The 22,520-nt window shown below is 47.6% G+C and overlaps 2 protein-coding genes and 2 non-coding genes across 5 annotated transcripts in view; 1 reads left to right on the forward strand and 3 right to left on the reverse strand.

Moving 5' to 3' along the window:
* The window catches only part of LOC135819432 (uncharacterized), a 41,832-nt gene extending 36,408 nt beyond the window's left edge, over positions 1 to 5,424 (forward strand). For both annotated transcript variants that reach the window (XM_065332642.1, XM_065332643.1), the window contains 2 exons: positions 3,142 to 3,200; positions 5,004 to 5,424. In XM_065332642.1, coding sequence (XP_065188714.1) covers positions 3,142 to 3,185 — 44 coding nt within the window. In that variant the 3' untranslated portion in view covers positions 3,186 to 3,200; positions 5,004 to 5,424. The remainder of the gene's footprint in view (positions 1 to 3,141; positions 3,201 to 5,003) is intronic.
* Positions 4,333 to 22,217, reverse strand: LOC135819433 (dynein regulatory complex protein 8-like). The gene is made up of 7 exons (XM_065332644.1): positions 21,711 to 22,217; positions 15,540 to 15,639; positions 14,682 to 14,754; positions 13,937 to 14,016; positions 10,295 to 10,337; positions 8,021 to 8,087; positions 4,333 to 5,813 (listed from the first exon to the last, which is right to left on the reverse strand). Exons 1-7 carry the CDS (start codon positions 21,736 to 21,738, stop codon positions 5,695 to 5,697), a joined length of 510 nt encoding a protein of 169 aa, XP_065188716.1. The 5' UTR covers positions 21,739 to 22,217; the 3' UTR covers positions 4,333 to 5,694.
* Positions 9,726 to 9,797, reverse strand: Trnad-guc (transfer RNA aspartic acid (anticodon GUC)). The gene has a single exon. It is a non-coding gene; the product is annotated as a tRNA-Asp (tRNA).
* Positions 18,625 to 18,695, reverse strand: Trnag-gcc (transfer RNA glycine (anticodon GCC)). The gene has a single exon. It is a non-coding gene; the product is annotated as a tRNA-Gly (tRNA).
* Positions 22,218 to 22,520: the final 303 nt, after the last annotated feature.

Below are 22,520 nucleotides of genomic sequence, written 5' to 3' on the forward strand. Positions count from 1 at the left end.
AAGAAGCGGCAACTTAGAAAGATGGCGTCGGTTCGAGATGGCATTGTAACCGCGCACGTGCCGTGGTCCGTGACTTGCTCATGTATGCACGCAAATGCAAGTCACGAACTCACAAAGATCGTCTTTGCATTTGGAGAAAATATCGCGACTCTCTTTGGAGGTTGGCGAGGTTTGCCTAATCTTTACTTAATTGCGATGCCGGTATGTCCTCTCAATAATTAGAACAAAGAAAGCTGACGACCGCTTCGTTGCTGAGCAGAAGTAACAATCAACTCTCCTCGTGTCCTCAGTGCCAAAGGCAGACGACTACAATTCCACAACGCTCATTTCACGATGATGAAAACAATAATCGTGTACTAGTACACACTTGGACCATTTGGTCATCCCTATCAGGGGCGTCACACACGGTACGACCACTACGACCATGGTCGTACCACTTTTCGTCCAGGATGGTCCACCCAATTCATCCGAAAAAGCAATAAAAAAATTCAAGGATCTTCGGACTTGTACAAAACATCGCAACTGTTACTTTCATTGCAAGGAGCATACAGACTTGATGCCTAGCACTAGCAGCTACGCCCAAGACTCCAGGCGGCTATCCATTACGATAGGCGGTTGGAGTCACGGTTAGAGATAACCAGACGATGGATTCCTCACGGACGCATTCACTGCAAACTTGACGGAAACAGAGCTGAGCTGGCGGCGATCACTGGGTCCAGAACTAAAATTTTCCAAGATCTACCATGTTACAATGGCGATCAGCACGTCAAGAGACACTACATGTATGTCACTTGTCAGCTACAACATAATAATTATATTCTTTCCACAACGACACCTACCTAGTACCTCTGGCTCCTGACGATCTACTGCAAGCGGATTCGAAAATGCATTACACCCGCGAACGCAGCGCTTGTCAACGGAAAAGGGAAGCGCTTCATTCTCCGAAGCTGAAAAGTGTTTGGACTGCTGCTCCACGGCAGCAGAATATTCTGCAGCTGTTCACCGACACGACCCGCTTCACCTATATTATAACGATTTACGATCGTTTCGTTCCCCGAGTTTTCTGGTAGCAGCAACAAGAATTTCGTCCGCGACGACAGGACGAAAGTCTCTCGCAAACTAAAGTCCTGTTGCCACGAAGACAGAGAAGATTCCGCAAGCGCTTTCTTCTGCTTCCATTGTTGTAGCTCTCCGGTCCACTGGCAGATCTTTCAATCCCACCGATCAACAAAGGATCTTCTTCTCTCTCTGAAAACAACTAAAATAATTACTTCGCGACTGCCCAGGCCGGACGTGTACATAGTGTACGCGACGCGGCAGACTTTTGCAGGACACGACATACGTTTTTGCATAGCCGCTGGCGCTAGACCGCGCAGCACGCTTGTACTTCGAATTTTGCTATTTTTTCGAGGGCAATGGCCCTGAATCATTGAATGGGTTCCATTTGCCTTGCTTGGCTACCTACGATGTACAGAAAATACCAAAAATCCATGAGAAGTATGTTTTTGGAGCTGGAGTGGGGTTGTCGAATAAGTGCTAGGGGAACCCTCCTTTGCGGCTGTAGAGCGCTAAAAGGTGGCCTGTTAGCCGAAAAATCCTTATTTTTTTCTCCGGGGGACACCCCCGGTCGTACCACTCCCAGCCACCCTGTGACGCCCCTGCCTATTCTAGCCGCTAGTCCGCCCAGCAAGCAGATATTGACTATTACGATAAGGACAACTGCGTGAACAAGGGCTCGCCCAGCAAATACAATTCAAGTCGTGACTCCAGTCAAGAATTAGGGTCTTTACTCGAGAACTTCACAAATACAGGCCAGGGCAACCCACAAAACTGATAGATGGCACGAACGAAAGACAAATACTAAAATAGGCTAGACAAAGTGTCCCAAGTGATTGAAAACAGCAGATCTACCAAATAAGACAGCTACATGTGCCTAAACAACGATTCCCATACAGTAGAGAGTAGTATCAGGCAGAATGAAAGCCTTGGAAGTGCACAAATACAGCCACGACCGCCACAAAAATTGGACGACCGCCACAAAAAAATTCTCATTGCTCTACCTCCTTGAAGGGTGAAAGTTACCAGTTATCCTATAGCGATGTCAGTTTATGCCTGTTGGAACCCCCCCCCCCCCCCCACAGCCCGCACGAAATACCTTTCAAATAATTCCAGGATGCAATTGCAGCTCCAGACAGGAGGAAGAAGAACACCGTGAAAAATAGCGGCAACGATGCCCAAACTCTCGGGAAACGGCTGAAGTCTTCCTGAAGATGTTAACATTGAATAGCCATCGATTACCAGCGTGGTTTGGTGACTTTAGAACTGTTTTGAGACTTAGAACGAAGCGATATCTCAAATTTGATGGAATTGTTACCTGTCAAATGCGTGGGCGAGCAGGCCAGCTGACTGGTTATGCATGAACATGCATGAGCATGCATTGATTTTTCATGGTTCACATGCAGAAAACTAAGTTGCCGCGATCCAAGTGCAGCTAACAGCCGTGTATGCTGTCACAGTTTACAGTCTAGCTAGCCTCTAGGCTTTTTGTTCTTTTTCTCATTTTGTTTTCCCACTCACACACACACACACACATGCTCACAGTCAATTCTGCCGTCGTGCGTCCCATTCGGGACAGAGACGAGAGTAATAGTAATAATAATAATATCCTCTCGGCTACAGCACCGTTGCTATGGTTTCGTTTGTGCCTGTGTGTCATGATCAGCTGTGCCAAGAGTACTGTAAAAGCAGAAATTTTCGGTGGTGTAATATTTTCGGTATTCACCAAAATCGGCGGTTCGGCAGAGGGAAATTTTCGTTAAAACCCATTTTCCAGGTAAGTGTACTTGTACTACATGTATACAATATCGGTAGTACCGAAATTTTCGGTGCGTTTGTTTTCGGTAAAAATTGTCGGCACCGAAGTTACCGAAAATAAAACACCACCGAAAATTTCTGCTTTACAGTAGATCCTTGCCATCTCATTTTTTTTGCCATCTCATTTTTTTTGCCATCTCATTTTTTTGCCATCTCATTTTTTTTGCCATCTCATTTAAAAATGTTTTCTTAGTTTTGAAATGATGTTCCAATCTCTCCCGTTGTGATTTACGTTCGAATCTCTCTCCCATTCTCTTCTGCTTGTAGACTGTCGCAGAGTACTTGCCGCCAGCATGCCGTCTGACACCTGAACAGACAGATTCTCAGTAAGTACCAGAGTACATGTTTTTAGGAATGGCTTTGCTCTCACACTGGAGCTCGCGCTATTCCGCCGACTTGACTTGACGCTTGACTGACTCACGACTGCCCATCCAGAGCACACGAGGAGTCCATCGAACCTTCGACTCGGCAAACCTGCAAGAAAGCACCACTCCCTGCTCAATACCCAGTGTTTCGGCAAACCCATTCCTAGAAAATCATCGCCGAAGTCGCAACCACTATTTAGTACCAAAGTACAGTTGAACACTATTGTTTTCTGGTAGCCGGGTGCTAGTGTGGATTTTCAAAACTAGACTTTCAGTTTTCACAGTACCATGACAGTACCATGTGTTAGTTAGGTAGTCAATGCAATACGGATCCAGGGTCATGGGGGGGGGGGGGGGTAAAAAAAAGAGACTTTATATTGCCAGGTGCGTGTTTACCACCATAATTATGAATAACATAATTATTTGACCCATCGTTTTAAAAAAAGGAGACTTTTGAACCCGGTACTGTAGCAGTACTGTGGCTAATCGCACTGCACATTTATAATTGAATAGAAGCGCTGAAGCCAGTGTGTGCACTGGTTCAGAGCTTGGGCTCTTACTACGTCTTAGGTCCAGCCATGCCAAGGCTGTGAAGCCGGGGGTGTCAAATCCAGGGCTCTGACAGCAGGGTGTCAAATCCAGGGTTGTGAAGCCAGGATCTCAAATCCAGGGCTGTGCAGCCAGCCTCACAAATGCAGAGCTGTGAATTGAAGCCAGAGCATGTGCCAAATCCAGGGCTGTGAAGCCAGTGCATGTGCCAAATCCAGGGCTGTGAAGCCAGTGCATGTGCCAAATCCAGGGCTGTGAAGCCAGTCTGTCCCTGCGGGAAATTGCGGAAAAAGTCTCGAAAACTTGCGCAAGAAATTGCGGCAGAAAACAATGAAAAATGCGGGGGAAAGTGCGGAAAGATGCGGAACTTGCCAGGAATTCGCGGAATGATTTGCAGAAAAATGCGGATTTGGGCCAAATCACGAAATTTGTTGCATCTGTAGAATCACTATTTGGGCAGTAGATGTGCTCCAGGAAGTCGTCAAATATGGTATTTGATGACTCCCTGATCTACTCCACTCTCTTGGGAGTAGCAAGAGTCGAGTCTATGCAAAAAACCAACATGATCATGGAAAGCACTGCGGGAAAAGTACAGAAGAATGTTTGAAAAAGTGCAGAAAACAACAAAAAACGCGGGAAATCGCGGATTATGCAGAAAAACGCGGGTTTGGGCCAAAATCGCGAAATTTGTTGCATCCGTGGAATCGCGATTCCCTGCAGGGACAAGGCCAGTGCATGTGTCAAATCCAGGGCTGTGAAGCCAGGGCATGTGCCAACTCCAGGGAGTCCTACTATTACTGCTGTGGACATGAAAATCCGGTCGGAGGTCAAGCGGCCCAGGGCGCTGGCCATGCAGCCGTGATGAATCCAAGCTGCTGGTATCATCAAGGTGTGCTGAATACTGTGCAAGTAGGAATGAGTGGAAGAGGCTGGCTGCTGTATAAATCCTGGGTGCCAAAATAGAGGGGCTGGGCTGTATGCATCCTGGGTGCCGAAATAGGGGGGGGGGACTGTATGAATCCTGGGTGCCAATATAGAGAGAGGCTGTATGAATTTTGGGTGCCAAAAATGGAACTTAGGGGGGGGGGGGCCTAGGGGCCCAAGGAGCAGGCAGGCATTGTAAATAAAATTGATCGAAAAGTCGACGTGGTGCAAAGTTTGTTCCTGGTTGCATTTAACACGGATTAGCTCTATTTACCTTCCCGCTTTTTGCAGATTTCATCGGTATGAAGAAAGACGATAAGCGACAAGAAGCTGAAGAATTAATCAAGAAATTATAAAATAAAAGGCTATGTTTAACTTGGGTTTTTATCCATGAAATGACTATTATTAACCACATATAAGGAAAATAATATACAGTATAAAAATGAGGAATGCAATTCTGTGACAAGACGCGTTTGATCACTTTGTTTAGTTCAGTTTAGTTTTTTTTTAGCTTATTGTCTTTTCTGATAGTAGTAATACATGCATGTAGTTTTTTTCTTTGCACTCGAGCTGTGCGAGTTCAGAGTCAGCTTGTTAGACGACGGCTGTTGCAGTGGATACTAGTTTGCCTATTGTACTTGCCTATTGTGTTCAATCCACTCTGCACAGTCATACTCTACTGATTGACTAGCTACTAACTGGTTACAATCAACACCGTCCGGTGTGCTACTGTTCTACCAATACTGGTGGTGTCTGACGGACTGAGACTGACAGAAATGCAGTGATGGTGGTCACACCATCAGTCTGCTCAATTCTCGCCAGTAGACACTGGAGTAAGATGCTAGTCCGATTAGAGGTTTCTTGCAGCATGCAGTAGGAGTTGTTGACAACGTGCACTATGCACACGGCGGCCGTTGTGTCGTTGTCGTCTCCTGCTCACGGCTGCGCTTGGCATCTCTAGACTACCAGTATGCTTAGTTGGTCAGTTGTTCTCATCGACCACCATTAGAGAAACGTACTCGCGGTACTGGATGTTGTTCTTGTCTGGGTCCACAGCCGCACTCAGCATCTCATCCATCTCCTCTTTGGAGAAGTTCTCCCCTGTACGGACACAGCACATTCCCATGTACATGTACCATGCACACGCAGATACACACACATGCATGCATACACACACGCACGCACACGCACACATCCACAGTGGCACAGCCAGGGAAGACGGATGCAATGTCATAGTGATTTCAGAATGCACTCCTGAATTGAAACGGGGTTTGCTCTTCTTTGCATAGCTGGGTACATGACATTGTACTGTTATGGACAATGGAATTGGGTGGACTCAGGAATGACCTTGGCCAGAGCCCCTACTACAGTTCACCTACACACTGCACACATGGACAAGACCTAGTAGTGTTCATGGCTGCAAGGCCAGCGCCCCTAGGCCGTTTGACTGCTCACCCGGTTTCTGTGTCCACACCAGTAACAGTACAGTAGAGTCGCGCGCACGTTGTTTCCAAGGGGTTAGACTGGGACGTTCTTATTTTTCAGCAATATGGCTGCGTTCTTATAGCACGCTCTTAGAAACAATCCGTACTGGATCATATGTATCTGACAAGCTGCCAGAAAACCAACACCGCCGTTCTTAGCTTTAGGCTGTGGCGTTCTTAGAATTTTAGGCTGGACGTTCTTGGGCTCCACGTTCTTCGGCGCGCGACTACTGTAAGTAAGTTGTTCATACGGCTGCTGCACATGATGAGTAGTGTATGCAAGCAGTCCTTAGGCCACACCAAGTTAATTCTATGTTTCGCGTTGGACATTTTCTGGAAAAGGCAAGCGGGCGGGCGGGAAAAAAAAGGGGAAAAAACAAAACTCCATTCTATGTGTACTGAGCCATGTTACACACAGAATAGTACTCCTAAACTGTCACTTATATCCAAAATGACAACAAGTCGCCACAGCACAGCTGGCAGACTGGGCAGGAGCGATACAATAACCGATTTCACGGGTGGCTCCTTCTGCACTTTGACCTGAGTGGAGTGGAATTCCGCTCCATATCGTGGTAAATCTCGAAGTCCTTGACACGTACCTGGAATCTCAGCTCGCTGCGCTTGGTGAGCGGGCCCAACACTGGCCTACAGTACGGCTTAGAAATGTACTTGAGTAGAAATTTTCATCGCTCTCACCTTCTACATACCCTCGCCTGAAAGGCAAAATTATCGAGAAGCTGATAATCTCTGATGTGCCATACTGGCTACAGAATGCTGGCCAGAACAGCCATCGATTGACTCGTCTCGGTTCTTTTTTTTTCTTGTCAAGGATTCGAAAAGGTACGCGCGCGGTGACGCGAAACATAGAAATAACTTGGTGTGGCCTTATGACCATAAACAGTACAACCTGTGTTTGCCCGACCCGGTACCAAGCAGAATCTGACCAGACAACTTTTCATGCACCAAAGTGCCGTGGATCGAACGTGCATCCCTGGATCAGGCGGAATCATGTCATACGAGGACAGTCTCCGCTGCACCAAGGGCGTCCAAACGTGAGGACAGTCTTCGCTGCACCAAGGGCGTCCGGTTAGGGCACGCCTTACCATTTCAGACCACAGCACTCCTCAACGAAATCTGGTCGTGCGAGTCTCGTTTGCGCACAGCAGTGCACCAACCAGTGTTTGCAGGTGTGGGGCTGCATAGGACCGGCATGGCATTGACTCACATATTATAATATTTATTACAACATCTCAAGACAGACTCGGTGGAAACACCGGCCACATGATTGGATTCCATTGAGCAGCACCATAGCATAATGAAAAAGAGAAATTTTTAACCAACTAACTCGGCCATCACGAAAAAAATATCAGTCACACCACCATGCAAACGACGCATCCCACTTTCGCATCAGGAGAATGGCCACAATCACAATCACCACAGATATGTGGCGGTTGAGCCTATGCTTGCTCCTATTGCAGGCGAGGTATTTTTAGCGGCCTCGACAAACACAGCGAATGCTACAAACCCGTGAATCAATTAATGCATTGACCTGGACTCTAAACTTCGAATATTTTTAGCCGAGCCCCCCCCCCCCCCCCCCCCCCGAGCAGTAAATCGCATTTCAGATTGTTGACCGAACTACCCTGAAACAACTTCCGAAGCCCCTGCCATGATTACGCAATGTGAGACTTCCCATTACAGACATCAATCGTGCTTGCAACTTTATCTGTCACCGCTGAATCAATCATGCTTGCAACTGCATCGATATGACTGGGGATTGCCTCTTCAGGTCTGCCCGAACAAGGAGCTTTCGTACAAACTTACCATTCTCACACATGACTTTGGTGAGTTGCTCCACCGTCAAGCAATCGTTCTTGGCTGTGTCCAGCACCTGTGGTTGTGTGAATTACCATACACACACACACACACACACACACACACACACACACACACACACACACACACACACACACACACACACACACACACACACACACACACACACACACACACACACACACACACACACACACACACACACACACACACACACACACACACACACACACACACACACACACACACACACACACACACACACACACACACACACACACACACACACACACACACACACACACACACACACACACACACACACACACACACACACACACACACACACACACACACACACACACACACACACACACACACACACACACACACACACACACACACACACACACACACACACACACACACACACACACACACACACACAGTGCAACACACACAGTGCAACACACACACACACACACACACACACACACACACACACACCGCACAACACGCACCGCACAATACACACAGCAACATAATTATACACACGTGCATGCACGCAAACCAGCGGCGGATCCAGCGATCTCTACAGGGGGGGGGGGGGGGGGTTCCAGTATCGTCAAAACTGAATAGCTGATACATGTACATGGACACGCATATGGTTGCCAGCAGTACATTTACGATATTTAGGCTGGAACCCCTCCTGGATCCGCCCCTGCAAACATACACACACACACACACACACACACACAATGTAAGAGCCTGCTGACGGTCACACACGCGATGACCCACCCCAGATCAAAGTGATGTGATGAACATGGGAAACACCAAAAGGTACGCGACTTCTGTCTGTCACCTCTTAAGCCTAGTTCACATTCGACGGGGCGCGACGGGACGCGACGTAAGGATCGACGGGAAGCGACGGGACGGTCTGACGGCGTCCAGTGTGAACACCAGCAACGGGAACGCAACCGTACTACCGTACATATCGGGAAGCGACGGGAAGAGTTGGATCGATCCAACTTTTCATACCGTAGACGGGCGTAGACGGGGACGCAAGCGTACAAAACGGCTGCAATTCGAGTGTGAACAGGAGACGGCGTCGTGCGCCGACTGCTCCCGATTCGTACTTGGAAATTTTTAGCATTTCGAACACTGCGCTTCCCATGATAACTCACAGAATGGCTAGCACGACTGGAGTTGAATTTTAGCAACATAAGATCTCGTGTCACTTATTGTATTTAGGGATAGTTCAGAAGCGTGACAGACGAACTATTCTATCATTTCCTGGAGCTATTATTTGAATGCCACAACTTTCAGGGCTAATTGTTGGTCTTCATGAAAAACTGGTATTATGAACTTGGTTCCGCTTCTTTCAAGGAGATATAATTGAAAAGAAGTCCCGAAAAACGAGAAAATAGGTCCGAAAGTCACCCCGTCACGGACCGTGCCTTATGACTCGCGCCGTTCGACGTTGAACGTCGCAACGACTGCTGCATGTCGTGTCGTACGAATCGTACAGGATTTTACAGCTCACCCCAGCCCTCCCGACAAGCCCTTACGTCCCGTACCGTCGGCGTTGCGTCGAATGTGAACTAGGCTTTAGACCTTAGCTACACATTTTCAAGTGACGTCATAAAAAAATAACAGCCTCAGGTGTGGCAAGCTGAAGAAAAAAAGAAATGTCCTCCCCGGCCGGGAATCGAACCCGGGTCTTCCGCGTGACAGGCGGAGATACTTACCACTATACTACCGAGGATTGACTGGCAGAATTCTGACAACCAGTGGTTGTGAGGGGAAGATACGGGATAGATACTGCTTGTATGTGCATAGCAGCACATTTGATCCACCCCCTCTCCAATATCTGCCCCTGCCATTACTCTACCCGTGAAAAAAGGCGAACGCCAAAGAAGATAGGGCCTGTGTGCTCGCATCACCAACTACTAGAATACCACACCGAAAGCACATTTTTGCACGCCTATCGCGAACTGGGCCGTAGTAAGGGTTTGATTTCACTACCAGCCGACCCACCTTCACATCTGCTTGCACAACAAACATGGCTTCCTAGGAGGCTTTACAGTAGGTCCCTCATTCATCAGAAACGACACAAATATTTCAATTTTGAAGTGCTCCTGAGACACGATGGGACCAAGTTTTCTGCATGCATAGGAAGGCCATCACCCTTAAGAATTAAGGCACAGATGCAAAGCGGAAGAGAGGGGGGGGGGGGGGGGGGGGCAATGACTTGAAACTCACCTCGAATGCCTTGAGTAATGTTTCTTCATCAACTGGGCGGTATCTGAAGCACAACACATGGAACACAGCAATACTTGGAAAGAAGAAGCAAATTCTCAGATCCACAGATCAATAGTTTTTTTTGGCACAAATTATCATATTGGGTGGAACACATACAGGCGGCAGCAGTACAGGCGGAAATTTTAATGCGGCCAAAATGTGTTTTAGCCCTGGGAGGCCGAAATTTAAATGCACCGAAAATTTGTAGACTTAACAATGCCAATTAAGTGCCCGTGCCCGTAGATCTTGGTTATTTGCACTCATACCTGGGTTATCCGTACCCCATAGTTACGGGCACTTCGGTCTACCGGGCACCCTTTGGGCGAGTTTCAGTGGAAATATTACTACTCTTTTGTCACTTTTTGTGGAAATAGCGACGTCACATGCCATATCTATGGCCTTTCCCTATCAAAGTGTACGTGATTCGGAGTTGCGGGCAGTGCCCGTTCCCGGACCGCCCGGACAAGCGAGGCATGTGTGTACTTGTTAACCCAGATGATGGGCCAGGCCCGAAAATTTGGTGGAATAATTATGATGTACGGGCCTCAACTAGCGAAAACAGCCCTCAGTTTAGGGTCAACATTGTCAAAATTCATCAGTTTCGTCAGAAATTTGTTGAAACACATCTAATCTATTGAAGGCTCTCAGCCAGGAAAAGTCCAATATTCCGATTCAAACCGTGTCTACTACACCAATGTACAAGGTGCACTCCAAATTGGTGCAATGTATGTATTATGTCAGGCAGGCAGGCATAGTGGGATGGTCTAGACCATGATTGAGAAACAGAGGGTACCAGGTTCAAATCCTGCTTGGAAGCGGAAGGAATTTTTCCAGCCGTGCTGCGACCCACAGTTAATTGGGAACTCGTGGCCTGGCACGAGGGTAACATGGATGCAGCTAATGGGATTTCGGTCTTTGACCACTTGGTGGTGGGTCTGATCTACTCTCCTCCCACCGTTTAGGCGCTGCATCTGCGCCTTTGATCCTAGAGGGTGGTGGCGTTCCCACGGCGGATGCGGAAAACTCGGCTTCTAGCCGAGTCTCACGCGAACCGTGAAATTTATTTATTTATTTTTATGTATTTATATGTCTGGGTACAATGAATATTCAGCATTCGAATTTCTAAGGTGGATGGGCAGCTCGAATACTTTTGAAATAGTGCAGAACGCAGTTAAAATAATAAATAGTTGAACAGTGCTGAAAAATTAATTGGCACCTTCGCAGCTGCATCCAGCGTGGAGTTGCTCAGCAATCTCATCTTCAGCTACTTCCCCCTCAGCTGAAGACACGATATCGCTGACATCACAAGCCTCAGACTCAAATATTATCTCAGAGCACGACTCTTCATCTTCCGGCTTTGAACAGCCATTAGCCAGCTTGAGCCGCTTCGCAGCGGGCGATGACGGTTGTGATCCCGCCTTGCTGTCGACAATGTCGGAAATAAAGAACGTCTCGTTCTCACTCTGAACTTCAGCGGCTACGTCAGCCAAGGCTCGAGCTGTACAGAATGACCTCTGCGAGTGCTCTGTCAGCAGCTCTGGCGTTCACAGCCATCGCAACAAGACCGAGGAACACTGGAGTCGACACTTGACACCACTTCAACTACAATTCTAGTAAAAATCACATCAAGCAAGAAGTTCAAGAAGAACTCAAGCAGCCCGATCCAAAAATCGCTGCAAGTCTCAAATCAACCTTTTCTCGAAGAAAAACAATGTAACCTCCAAGGGAAGTTAAATTAGATTGGCAGCGAAGACACCGTTATTTGAGTGTTGGAGTGAGGCTTCATACATGTGTAAGTGGCTGCGTTGGAGTTTGTGGGCAATACGAACAGTTTATCCCGTAGGTCCAGCTCATACTCTCTCTCCCCTGGGAGAGTAAAATGTGATGTGTTCGCGAGTTTCCATACAGCATGTCACCGAAATGGGATCATTCCAAGATTCTTCAGCAACTGCTCCAAGGCCACAAGGTTGTTCTGTGTGTAAGTTGCCAAGCAGGAGGAGAGGTTTCAGCAAACTGTCCTGAGCCAAGTAATTTTGGACAAGTTTGCGGGGATTCAACACCTGGAGCGTTGCAGATCCTTCCTGCAATGGGAGGTCTGCAGAGCGATGTCATCAAGTTAGGCGACGTGGGTGATGTGCCACAGCAACACAACGAGGATGTGCATGTATGAGGATGACATGAGAAAACAGTTCTATTCGCTAAGCGAGAAAGAGTTAGGAGCAAAGCAAGACCCAGCTACCCAGGAATATGATGTAGACAGAGATGTTATAGGCGATTCACATGCCAGTAAAATCCACGTTTGTCAGATGCTCGCAGAAGGTGAAACGCGAGTCCGCAGTTCACACGACAACGGGTGGCAGCCGAGCTCCCGCGAGTATACAGTGAGTATACAGTGAGTCTACAGTGAGTCTACAGTGATACTGTGGTGATACGGTAGTCACATGGAATGAGTAGCTTTCGCATTAAACCCGTACCCAACGGCAAAGGGCCGAACCAACGTAGTTCAAAACTACTATACTCCTATACAATAGCATGACCTCTCTGGCTCATCGCTGTGAAAGTGCGCGTAGATGGGTGCATCCGCGGGCATCATACTCCTGGAAACTTTGGATCCCCGCTGGCAAATTTTGGTCGTGTGCAGGAAAATCTCCATGGTGATTTTCCTGTAAACGTGGATTTGCCCGTCGTGTGAATCTCCTATAGTATTATGCTTGTTCGCGTTGACAGCACCAAGCAAGCTTGGCTCGTCTTCGCATAGGCCAAATGAACAAAAGAAATGAGAAACGAGCGAGGCCAATAAGGTGAACACACGCATCTCCTATAAGAGAGTCATTATCGAGGAGTCAGTGGAGGACAAGGTACCAGATGTCGCGAGGTGAGTGATGGAGTGTGGGATGGCAGTCACCCCAGGCTAACGAGAAACAAGGGAAGCCATTGCCCAGGCCGACGCGGGAGTTAAGAGATACGTGTTTGGTCTGCGGTGCAAAGCGGAAGCGGAGAGGGCAAAGAATGCGGATGGGCACCCTACCCGACCCGAGCGGTTCAATCCTGTGGTACTGTCGGTCGCCGAGAAACTGTTGGGTCAGCCGCCTAGCCTACAGTCCATTCATCGGAAACTGTCCCGCTGGCTTTTGAAAGTCTGATTTAGGCGGAATCGAGGATCAAAAACCCACTTTAAATCTAAAAAATCTGGGTTTTGGACCTGCTTCTCCATACATTTTGCCATACCTGTCCTAATTTTGTAAAACCTGGCTGAATTTCTATTTCCCTGTTCTTGGACTTTTCTGGCCTCAAATGTGGCTAGGAGTAATTGCACAGGTCACACAATGCAGGATGTACTGTTGTTTTCACGATATCTACAACTATGTGCAGGAGACACCAAAAAGTCAGGGTGCCAGTTTCCAATGAATGGACTGTAGGCTGTTCTTATTTTCACGTATTACAGTCTGTGCACAGTTGAGTCACTGAGTATACATTGGTATGCTGTGCTTGGAGAAATTCTAGCCTAGCCGCTTTTCGGCATCCGTCAGCACTTTATTCCCAACAAATGCTTTCGACATCAGTTGGTTCTCTATGGCCATGGCAGGGATGTTCAGAACTCACCGTCTTTCCACCAGTGCCTGCAAAGCGACAGGTTCAAACTTGACAAAGCGTACATAGCCTGTTGGTTCATCCTCCTCCATCTGCAAAACAGTAGAAATGCAAAACTGAGCTAGAAAGATGCAGTGGCTCCAACTTCTATCACCTGTTTGCATTGCAAAGCCACACAAAGTTATTTTGTGCACTTTGGATGCAGAATGTTTTCTAGTTAATCCGCGAGGCGGGACGCACGCATGCACCATGTACTATGTATGCGCCCGTCGCAAGAGAAGCACACAAATCTGCAAATGCACTGGATGTGCACCGGGAGATTTTCTCTCACAGCAACGATAGCAGATTGGAGTCTGAATGAAAGAGATCAAGACTAGCACCAGTCAACGAGTGCGACAAAATGGCACAAAACTAACAAGGAGTACTGAGACATTCAACATTCTTCTTTGTCGTGGGACAAAGCCCGTGCTCTTCTTCGTTGCGCTTTCCTTCCCCTCTTGGACCTTTCTTAACCTGAGCCGTCAAGTTGGAAGGTGGTTCGTTCGCGTCTCAGAGAAGTGTTGGAGCTAGGTGTCAGGTCGTTGAATGTCTCAGTACTTCTTGTCAGTTTCATTCCATTTTGTCGCGCTCGCTGAATTTATATGATCTGGTTACGTTGGTGGGCAGTTAGTCATAACTTGTAACATTCTGTCCTTCTCCTTTTTGTACCATTATTAAATTGGCTCACTATCCGAGTTGAGCCATCAGCATTACTGACCATTCGTATCATGTCGCTGAGCTCTCCCTCGCTCGGGCATAGTCCAAGTGACCGTATGATGGTGCCCACCTCTCTAACAACAACAGGGCAGCGGCAGCAGCAGCAGCAGAACAAACCGAGAGCAGTAAGTGAGTGCACAACAGAATCTCACACAGCATTCCAGAGTGGTGGCATTGCATATCCCAAAAGCTCATGAAGATAGTACGGAGGGTTAGCAAGACGAAATTCGCGTTCGCACTCCAAGGAAAGTCGAACTCAGTGACGGAATTCGCGTTATGAGAAGGAATAGCAAGCAGAATTCGCACATGCATGACATTGACACGTCGTACATTGTGTACAGACAGTACAGCGTAGTGAACATGTGACTGTCCTGAGAATCCGCGATTCGGGTTTCAACTACTTTTGCGAACGAAATTGTGAAAGTTCGCAATCCAGTTCGCGAACCGAAAAATGTTCGCAAACTCAAACGCGAAATTCGTCATGCTAAACCACCGTGTTAATACCTCTGTGGTGGTGGTGGTGGTGGTGAGGGGGGGGGGGGGGGGGGGGGAGCTACTTGGCGCTGGCAGTGCTATTGATATTGGGTCGCGTGCAAGAACCGGCTCTGCTGTATTCAGGAGTCACGGATCACACTTGTCACCAAGATTCTTTTCACGTGAGAGCACATACGCATACACGTACACAATTTAAGCATATCCGATTTCAGCGGTGTCGCGCACATACAAACACGTCCACAGGCGCAGCACACACCATGCCTGACATTCACAGTGACACTGACCAGCACACATAGACATGCAAATCACACTTGACATCCACTGTAATACTGGCACATACATACAGCATGTTTGTAAAGCATACCTGACATCTACCGTGTCGTTTGCGTCATGATCAAACACCTCAAACGCTCCGAGTATCTTCTTCTTCAGTTCTAGTGAGTACGCATCTGTTGCAGGTATTTCTACAGAAGGACGGCGATGTAATGGAGGCACACGAACATACAAGCATGCACAAAGAATCAATCTCATAAACACACACACGCGCGCGCACGCACGCACACACACACACACACACACACACACACACACACACACACACACACACAAACTAATTCACATACAAGCACACATACACACACCCACACCCACACCCACACATAGATGAAGTCACATAAAATCATACACATACACTCAGCACACATGCACGCACACATCACACACACACATCAAACACGCTATGTAGTACAATACCGTTAAAGCCCGTGTATAGGCCCCCGGGCGTATAGAATAGCAGCCTCGATTTCCCGGGCGTATAGAATAGCAGCCTCGATTTCCCGGGCGTATAGAATAGCAGCCTCGATTTCCCGGGCGTATAGAATAGCAGCCTCGATTTCCCGGGCGTATAGAATAGCAGCCTCGATTTCCTGGGCGTATACAAGGGCACGGGCGTTATTTTGGAACCGGACGTATACTTGGAATAGGGATAGCCGTAAGTATTGGGTATCAGTACCTGTACATGTACTGGTGTTTCCGGCATACCTGGGCGTATACATGGGCATGGGCGCTATTTTAAAACAACAGTGTTGACTTCCCCTGACTGGGCGTGTACACGGAGGGTGGGCGTATACACGGACTACGGTATACGCCCGTCGCAAGATGAGCACGGAGATCTGCAAATGCATTGGATGCCTGCAGATCCTCTCTTATAGCAACCGATTGAAGACAAGATCTGAATGAAACAGATCCAAGACCAGTGCCAGATAACTGGCGAATCCACACAACTGGCAAAGCCATGTGAAGTCATGGGGTAGCCTTGCCTATGGTGTTTCCTGCCTGCATACATGCTTGCGTACAGCGCGTACGGGCCGGGATGCCAGTAGTATGGCTGCCTGTCTCTGCGTGCCCGGCACAGATATTTCGAGAGGTTCTGCAAAGCGCATTTACGTCAGCAAAAAAACATTGTCGAGCTACGGAAGGTCGTACGCACACTGCGTACGGATCTGTGTTCCGCCATACGAGTTTTCAAATCACGTAGCTGCCCGTGGCAACTCGGAACGCGGCAGTGTACGACCGGGTCGACCAGGGTAGAGATTCATTAAATTAAATTTGTACCCCAATCCACTTACGGAGCACCTACGTTATCAGAGCCCTACCTACGTACTCTACGTAGACAACTTTCCGTAAGTGGAGTGCAAACTCCCGAATTCACGGGTTTTTTCCCGCCCACTAATGTAAGTTGCTCAACTTTACGAGTGCGGAACTTCTCTATCAGAGAGGTTAAAGTATGATGTTTTTTGCCTTTTTCTAGTGCTGAGTCAGGTAGCATTTTCTTCGGGTATCGGGTTCGGATAATTTTCCACGGGTAGCACGGGTACCCGATCGGGTAATGTTTTCATGGTAACACCACAAAGCACCCCTTCCCTTACACACTGGGCAGACATGCGGAGTTACTACATCAATTTGTACACGTGCAGTGTACTTGATGATGTCTTCTGCGACTTCGGGTACTATTCTCTACCCGTCTACCCGAGGTCCTCACGGGTAGCACGGGTACCCGACTACCCGTGCACACCACTACCTTTTTCAAAGCGCTGTGAAAATATCTCATGTCACGTGTAAATTTCAGAGGTTAAGTTACACATGCGACGTGACATGAATTTTTGCGTGGCAAGATTCGGGTTTAGTTCACACAAATATCACATCTTCCAACAAACTGGATAAAACCATGGAAACTCACACAAATCCGATTGGGATGACCGAACGAAACATCCAAAAACCCACAACACGAAACTATGTGCGGGAAAGTCAAATCATGTAAAGCACGTCAAATGTTACGTGATTTTTTGAACCCACACGTACAGCATCCTTTTACGGGCAAAAGCAACACAACGATGGGAAACCAGGTTATGATAGGAAGATAATATTGAGATTTTTGAATTTTTGACGTGAAGGTTCACGGACATTATAGGCCATTCGCACGGCGTGGAAACTCACTTTTATCGTACCGTTTCCAAGGATATTTACACGGATTCGATAAACTTCACACGCATGCAACTAATTTTTTTTATCTTCGCCGAGGCCCTTTTGCTCGCGATTATCTTTGCGCGCCAGGAAAAGTGTCGGTTGTTGAAAGTGCGTACTGCAAATCAGGGAGTCGTATATTGGGTGGATACGACTTCCTGCTGCAAATGCAGTGCTTGAAAAATAGGAAAATTCAGAATTTAACAGTTCCCGGCATTTTCAGGAGGCCACTGTGGATACATTGACGGTTGCAAAATTTGCCCAGCACCGTGTGAACTGGATCACGGTTTGCCAGTGTTTTCCTGGCCACACACGTGCAAGTGTTTACACGTCATGTATTTGTGTTTGTATTTGTATTTATGGATTCTCCACAGGCCTTAGCCTAAATCGAGGGAGTCTCCGTGAATGGCCTATAGGAATTTTTACGTGAAACTTAATCTCTCTAGTATTGAGTGCCAAGACAACTGCAAAGACAAACGTATTATAGGCCATTCACACGACGTGTAAACACTTGCACGTGTGTGACCAAGATAACACTGGCAAACCGTGATCCAGTTCACACGGTGCTGGGCAAACTTTGCAACCGTCAATGTATCCATAGTGACCTCCTGAAAATGCCGGGAAATTTTAAATTTCGAATTTTCCTTTGTTCAAGTACTGCATTTGCAGTACGCACTTTCAACAACCGACACTTTTCCTGGCGTGCAAAGATAATCGCGAGGAAAAGGGCTTCGGCCGAGATAAAAAATCAGTTGCACGCGCGTGTCCAAGTTTATCGTATCCGAGTAAATATCCTTGGAAACGGTACGATAAAAGTGAGTTTGCATGTCGTGTGAATGGCCTATTACCTGAGCTTGCAGCTCGGTTGTCAGCCATAACTATGGTTTGCCATTGCTGCACACTACACCACTGGGGGATAAAAAAAATGCATTGGCCGGGAATCGAACCCGGGCCCCCCGCGTGGCAGGCGAGGATTCTACCACTGAACCACCAATGCTTGGATGAAAGTGGTCGTAGGTTTTCCAGCTCTCAAACAAAGGGCTGCTGCAGATCATGGAGTGTGCGGCTTTAGAGCGCATGGAGGAGGTGTTTTTTTGTATTTTAGAAGAAACAGCCGAATGGTACCGTTCACAGTTTTAATGAAGTCAAATTAAAGGGGGAGTTAAGCCTAAAATCAAATTTTCACCAGTTGTATTCGAGGTGCTGAGTCGAATGGTCTTGGTCCGAGGAAGCTGAGACTCTCCGTTCCTCCTTTGTTCCTAATCGTGCACTTCTACCGAAACTGGGTGACTGCGCCCTACTAGATGGGGATTTGTATGCAAAATGTCACTAAAGGCGCCATTTCGTCCTTATAAAAGCATGGATGAACGCGATTGGTCCATATGTTGTAGTTTTTGGAAGCTGAGTCGACTGGTTTTGGTCCGAGAATGCTGCGATGAAGCGTTTGGGCCTTATTCCCAATTGAACATGGTTGAACAAGCGATCACGTGCTCCTGCGTACATCAGTCACCTGGTCACCGCGCCAGCAGGCGACAACTTTCGCACAAAGGGTTAACTCGAGTTCAACTCGAGTGACAGGAATGCACCCAAACAGGCTGTAAGTTGTACCCCGCGGGCACAGTGACCAGGTGACTGGTGTACGCAGCACGTGACCGCTTGTTCAACCAAGTTCGATTGGGAGTAAGGCCCGAACGCTGAACACTGCATTCTCGGACCAACACCAGTCGACTCAGCTTCCAAAAGACTACAACATTAGGGCCAATCGCGGTCGTCCGTGCTTTTATAAGAACGAAATGGCGCTTTTAGTGACATTTTGCATACAAATCCTCGTCTAGTAGGACGCAGTCACCCAGTTTCGGTGGAAGTGCGCGAGTTCGATTGGGAATAAAGGAGGAGGACAAAATGTTACGAGATATGGCTAACTGTCCACCAACGTAACCAGATCTTATACAGTCAGCGAGCGCGACAAAAATGGCACAAAACTGACAAAGGAGTACTGAGAAATTCGGTGACCTGACACCTAGCTCCCAACACTTCTCCGAGGCGCAAACCAACAACCTTCCAACTTGGAAGGCTCAGGTTCGGAAAGGTCCAAGAGCGGAAGGAAAGCGCAATGAAGAAGAGCACGAGCTACGCATCACGGCAACAAAGAATGCCGAAAGTTACTAGATGACGGAACTAGTAAGACTATTGGACAGACCGGCCTTACTACAACTCCACGACGCAAAGCAACAGGCCACCCAACTTGGGAGGCTCAAGTTTATGTATTAAACATAGAAGGGGAAGCTAAGCGAAGACGAATTGTGACAAACCGAAACGCCAACATCCTACTAACTCCACTATCATGTATGATGGACTAGTTATGTACAATAACAAGTAGTTCCACACGACGTACGTTTTGCCGTATAGGTCATGACGGCTAGGTGTCAGGTCGCCGAATGTCTCAGTACTCCTTTGTCAGTTTCGTGCCATTTTGTCGCACTCGCTGACTGTATAAGATCTGGTTACGTTGGTGGACAGTTAGTCGTAACTCGTAACATTTTGTCCTCCTTTTTCACCATAATTTGATTGGCTCACCACCCGAGTTAAATAAAGGAGGAACGGAGCTTTCAGCTTCCTCGGACCAAGACCATTCGACTCAGCACCCCGAAGACTACAACTGGTGAAAATTTGATTTTAGGCTTATCTTCCCCTTTAACGATGATACAATTTATAGGGTAGAGGTCTGTATTGTAAACCATCATTCTAGTCACTCGCTATGGGGTAATACGGGATTCACAGAATGGTTTCCGCGTTAGTACATGCACACACGGCGGCAGACAGATGAAACGCTCTTCCCACTGACTGCCGTCAGGCCCCGTCTCTTACTCTGTATGTAAACATGGTAAAATTCACCTAGGGTTCCCAGTAAATAGGCAACGCCTGTTGGGACTCCCCTAGTAAAATAATGTAATCTACTACTACTACTACACATTGATTTGTGGATCGATGGTGGCATTCACTGCAGCGAACAAGTGACACCGGTGTATACTAAGGTCTTCATCGTGATGGGTGCAACTGAGAATCGAGGACATCTGTACAATCAAAGAGAGATTTTGGCCTTGCTAGAATATGGTTAGCATTTTACCGTTCAAGCTAACTACTTTTACGGTCGGCCTCTACCGTTTTTTGTGTGTTTTCAAGACATGGTTAGCATTTCGGTTTCTGGCACACCGATCGACTTGTGACGTAGCCCTAGTTGGAATATTATCATTCCGTTCTCCCGCTAAACAGAGCTTTCTATCGTCGAAACGATGCCAAACCGACGGTATTTTGGGTGTTGGGTACGAGTGCCGTTGGATTTAGCGTGAACGGTAAAATGCTAACCAGGTCTATTGAATCCCTTGGATGCCCGCTACTATTCAGATTCGACTGCGCAATTATTTCAAGCACGAGCTCAGTTGCAATGAACGCACCATGACACCGCCACACGATACTGCGGCTTCTACAACCACTATGTGCAGACAGTGTCAGCCCATTCGGTCAGCGATAAGTACACCCAGTCCGGCACACTGCAGTGCTGTCGACGGAGGTACAATAATAATTATGCAATGGAATACCGCTTCGGGTTTGTAAAAGCCAGACGACAACACCGCTCTGTCACGCCATTCCGGGGCAAACACAAACAAAAATTAATATTATTATAATTATTATGCTGCCAAGCTGTCGAGAACGACAGAACGACACCTAGAATCTACGGCAACGACGGCTTTGTGCCCATTGATACTATCCGTGCCGCAGAACTGGGCTGGGCAGCACTGACATGGAGCAACACCCTACCGATAGGTGGGCTCACACCCCAGTACGGCTACTTCTCCACGTCTCACCCCCAGGATGAAAGGAATACAGCCATGCTGGCCGAAGATAAAAAGTAAAATAAAAAACAAGCCGATATCCAGCACACAATTACAAAGGAACCACAAAGGAGAGCATACCGCACCAGAAAACCTTGAATGAAAAACTAGTCACGCACCTGGTTCGTCTCCTTCTAACTCCGCCATGGTCGAACTGCTGCTGCGAGCTTCTCCTCTGCGGAGCTGTGGAGTCGTCAACCACGCTTTTCAGTCGACTCCTATTTTCCCGCCCGTCCCACTCAACTCGCTCAACAGAACGGAGAAGGCCAAAATTCGAAACGCCAGGTGCACTTTTGCCGCTACTACTGCCTCACCTGGCCTGGAACTTGAAATAGCGAAGAGGAACGAGTTCAGAGCTGTCACACGGCCTAGCTCAGGAATATTGTCAGACTGGAAAGGAGTATTAAATTTTGGCAGCGGGGAAGTATTAAATTTTATCATGCGGAGGGAAACTGTTTCGTCAAGACAACAATAGTGAACTGCAAAATTGGCAAGCACTTCAGCCGTGAAATGATTAGCACGAGGAGAGGATCTGATACCCTGCGCTTTGTTCTTTTTACTCACTCACTCGCTAGCAAGAAGCCTCAATCGTACATTTTCTGTCAACTGTCAGGGTCATTTTGACGAACACATTTTGGGAAAATCACACCTTCGCCCGCGCGGCTTCGAAGTCACCTAGTACCTCCGAACTGCGCATGCTACAGTACGATACAATCAAGTCATGAACACGACTACTGACTGACTGTAGTTATAATGTAGCAGTTCGGAGGTGGCTTCGATTCGAAGCCGCGCGGGCGAAGGTGTGATTTTTCCCAAAAATAATGTGTTCGTCAACATGCCATGCATGCCGTGGTCCACGGCATGGCATGGTTGACAGCTAGCTACATCGTGCTTTGTAGCTGGATCATGCGTAGAGTCTACGCGTGTCT

This window comes from Sycon ciliatum, chromosome 6 (assembly GCF_964019385.1).
Source record: "Sycon ciliatum chromosome 6, ocSycCili1.1, whole genome shotgun sequence".
Lineage (NCBI taxonomy): Eukaryota > Metazoa > Porifera > Calcarea > Leucosolenida > Sycettidae > Sycon > Sycon ciliatum.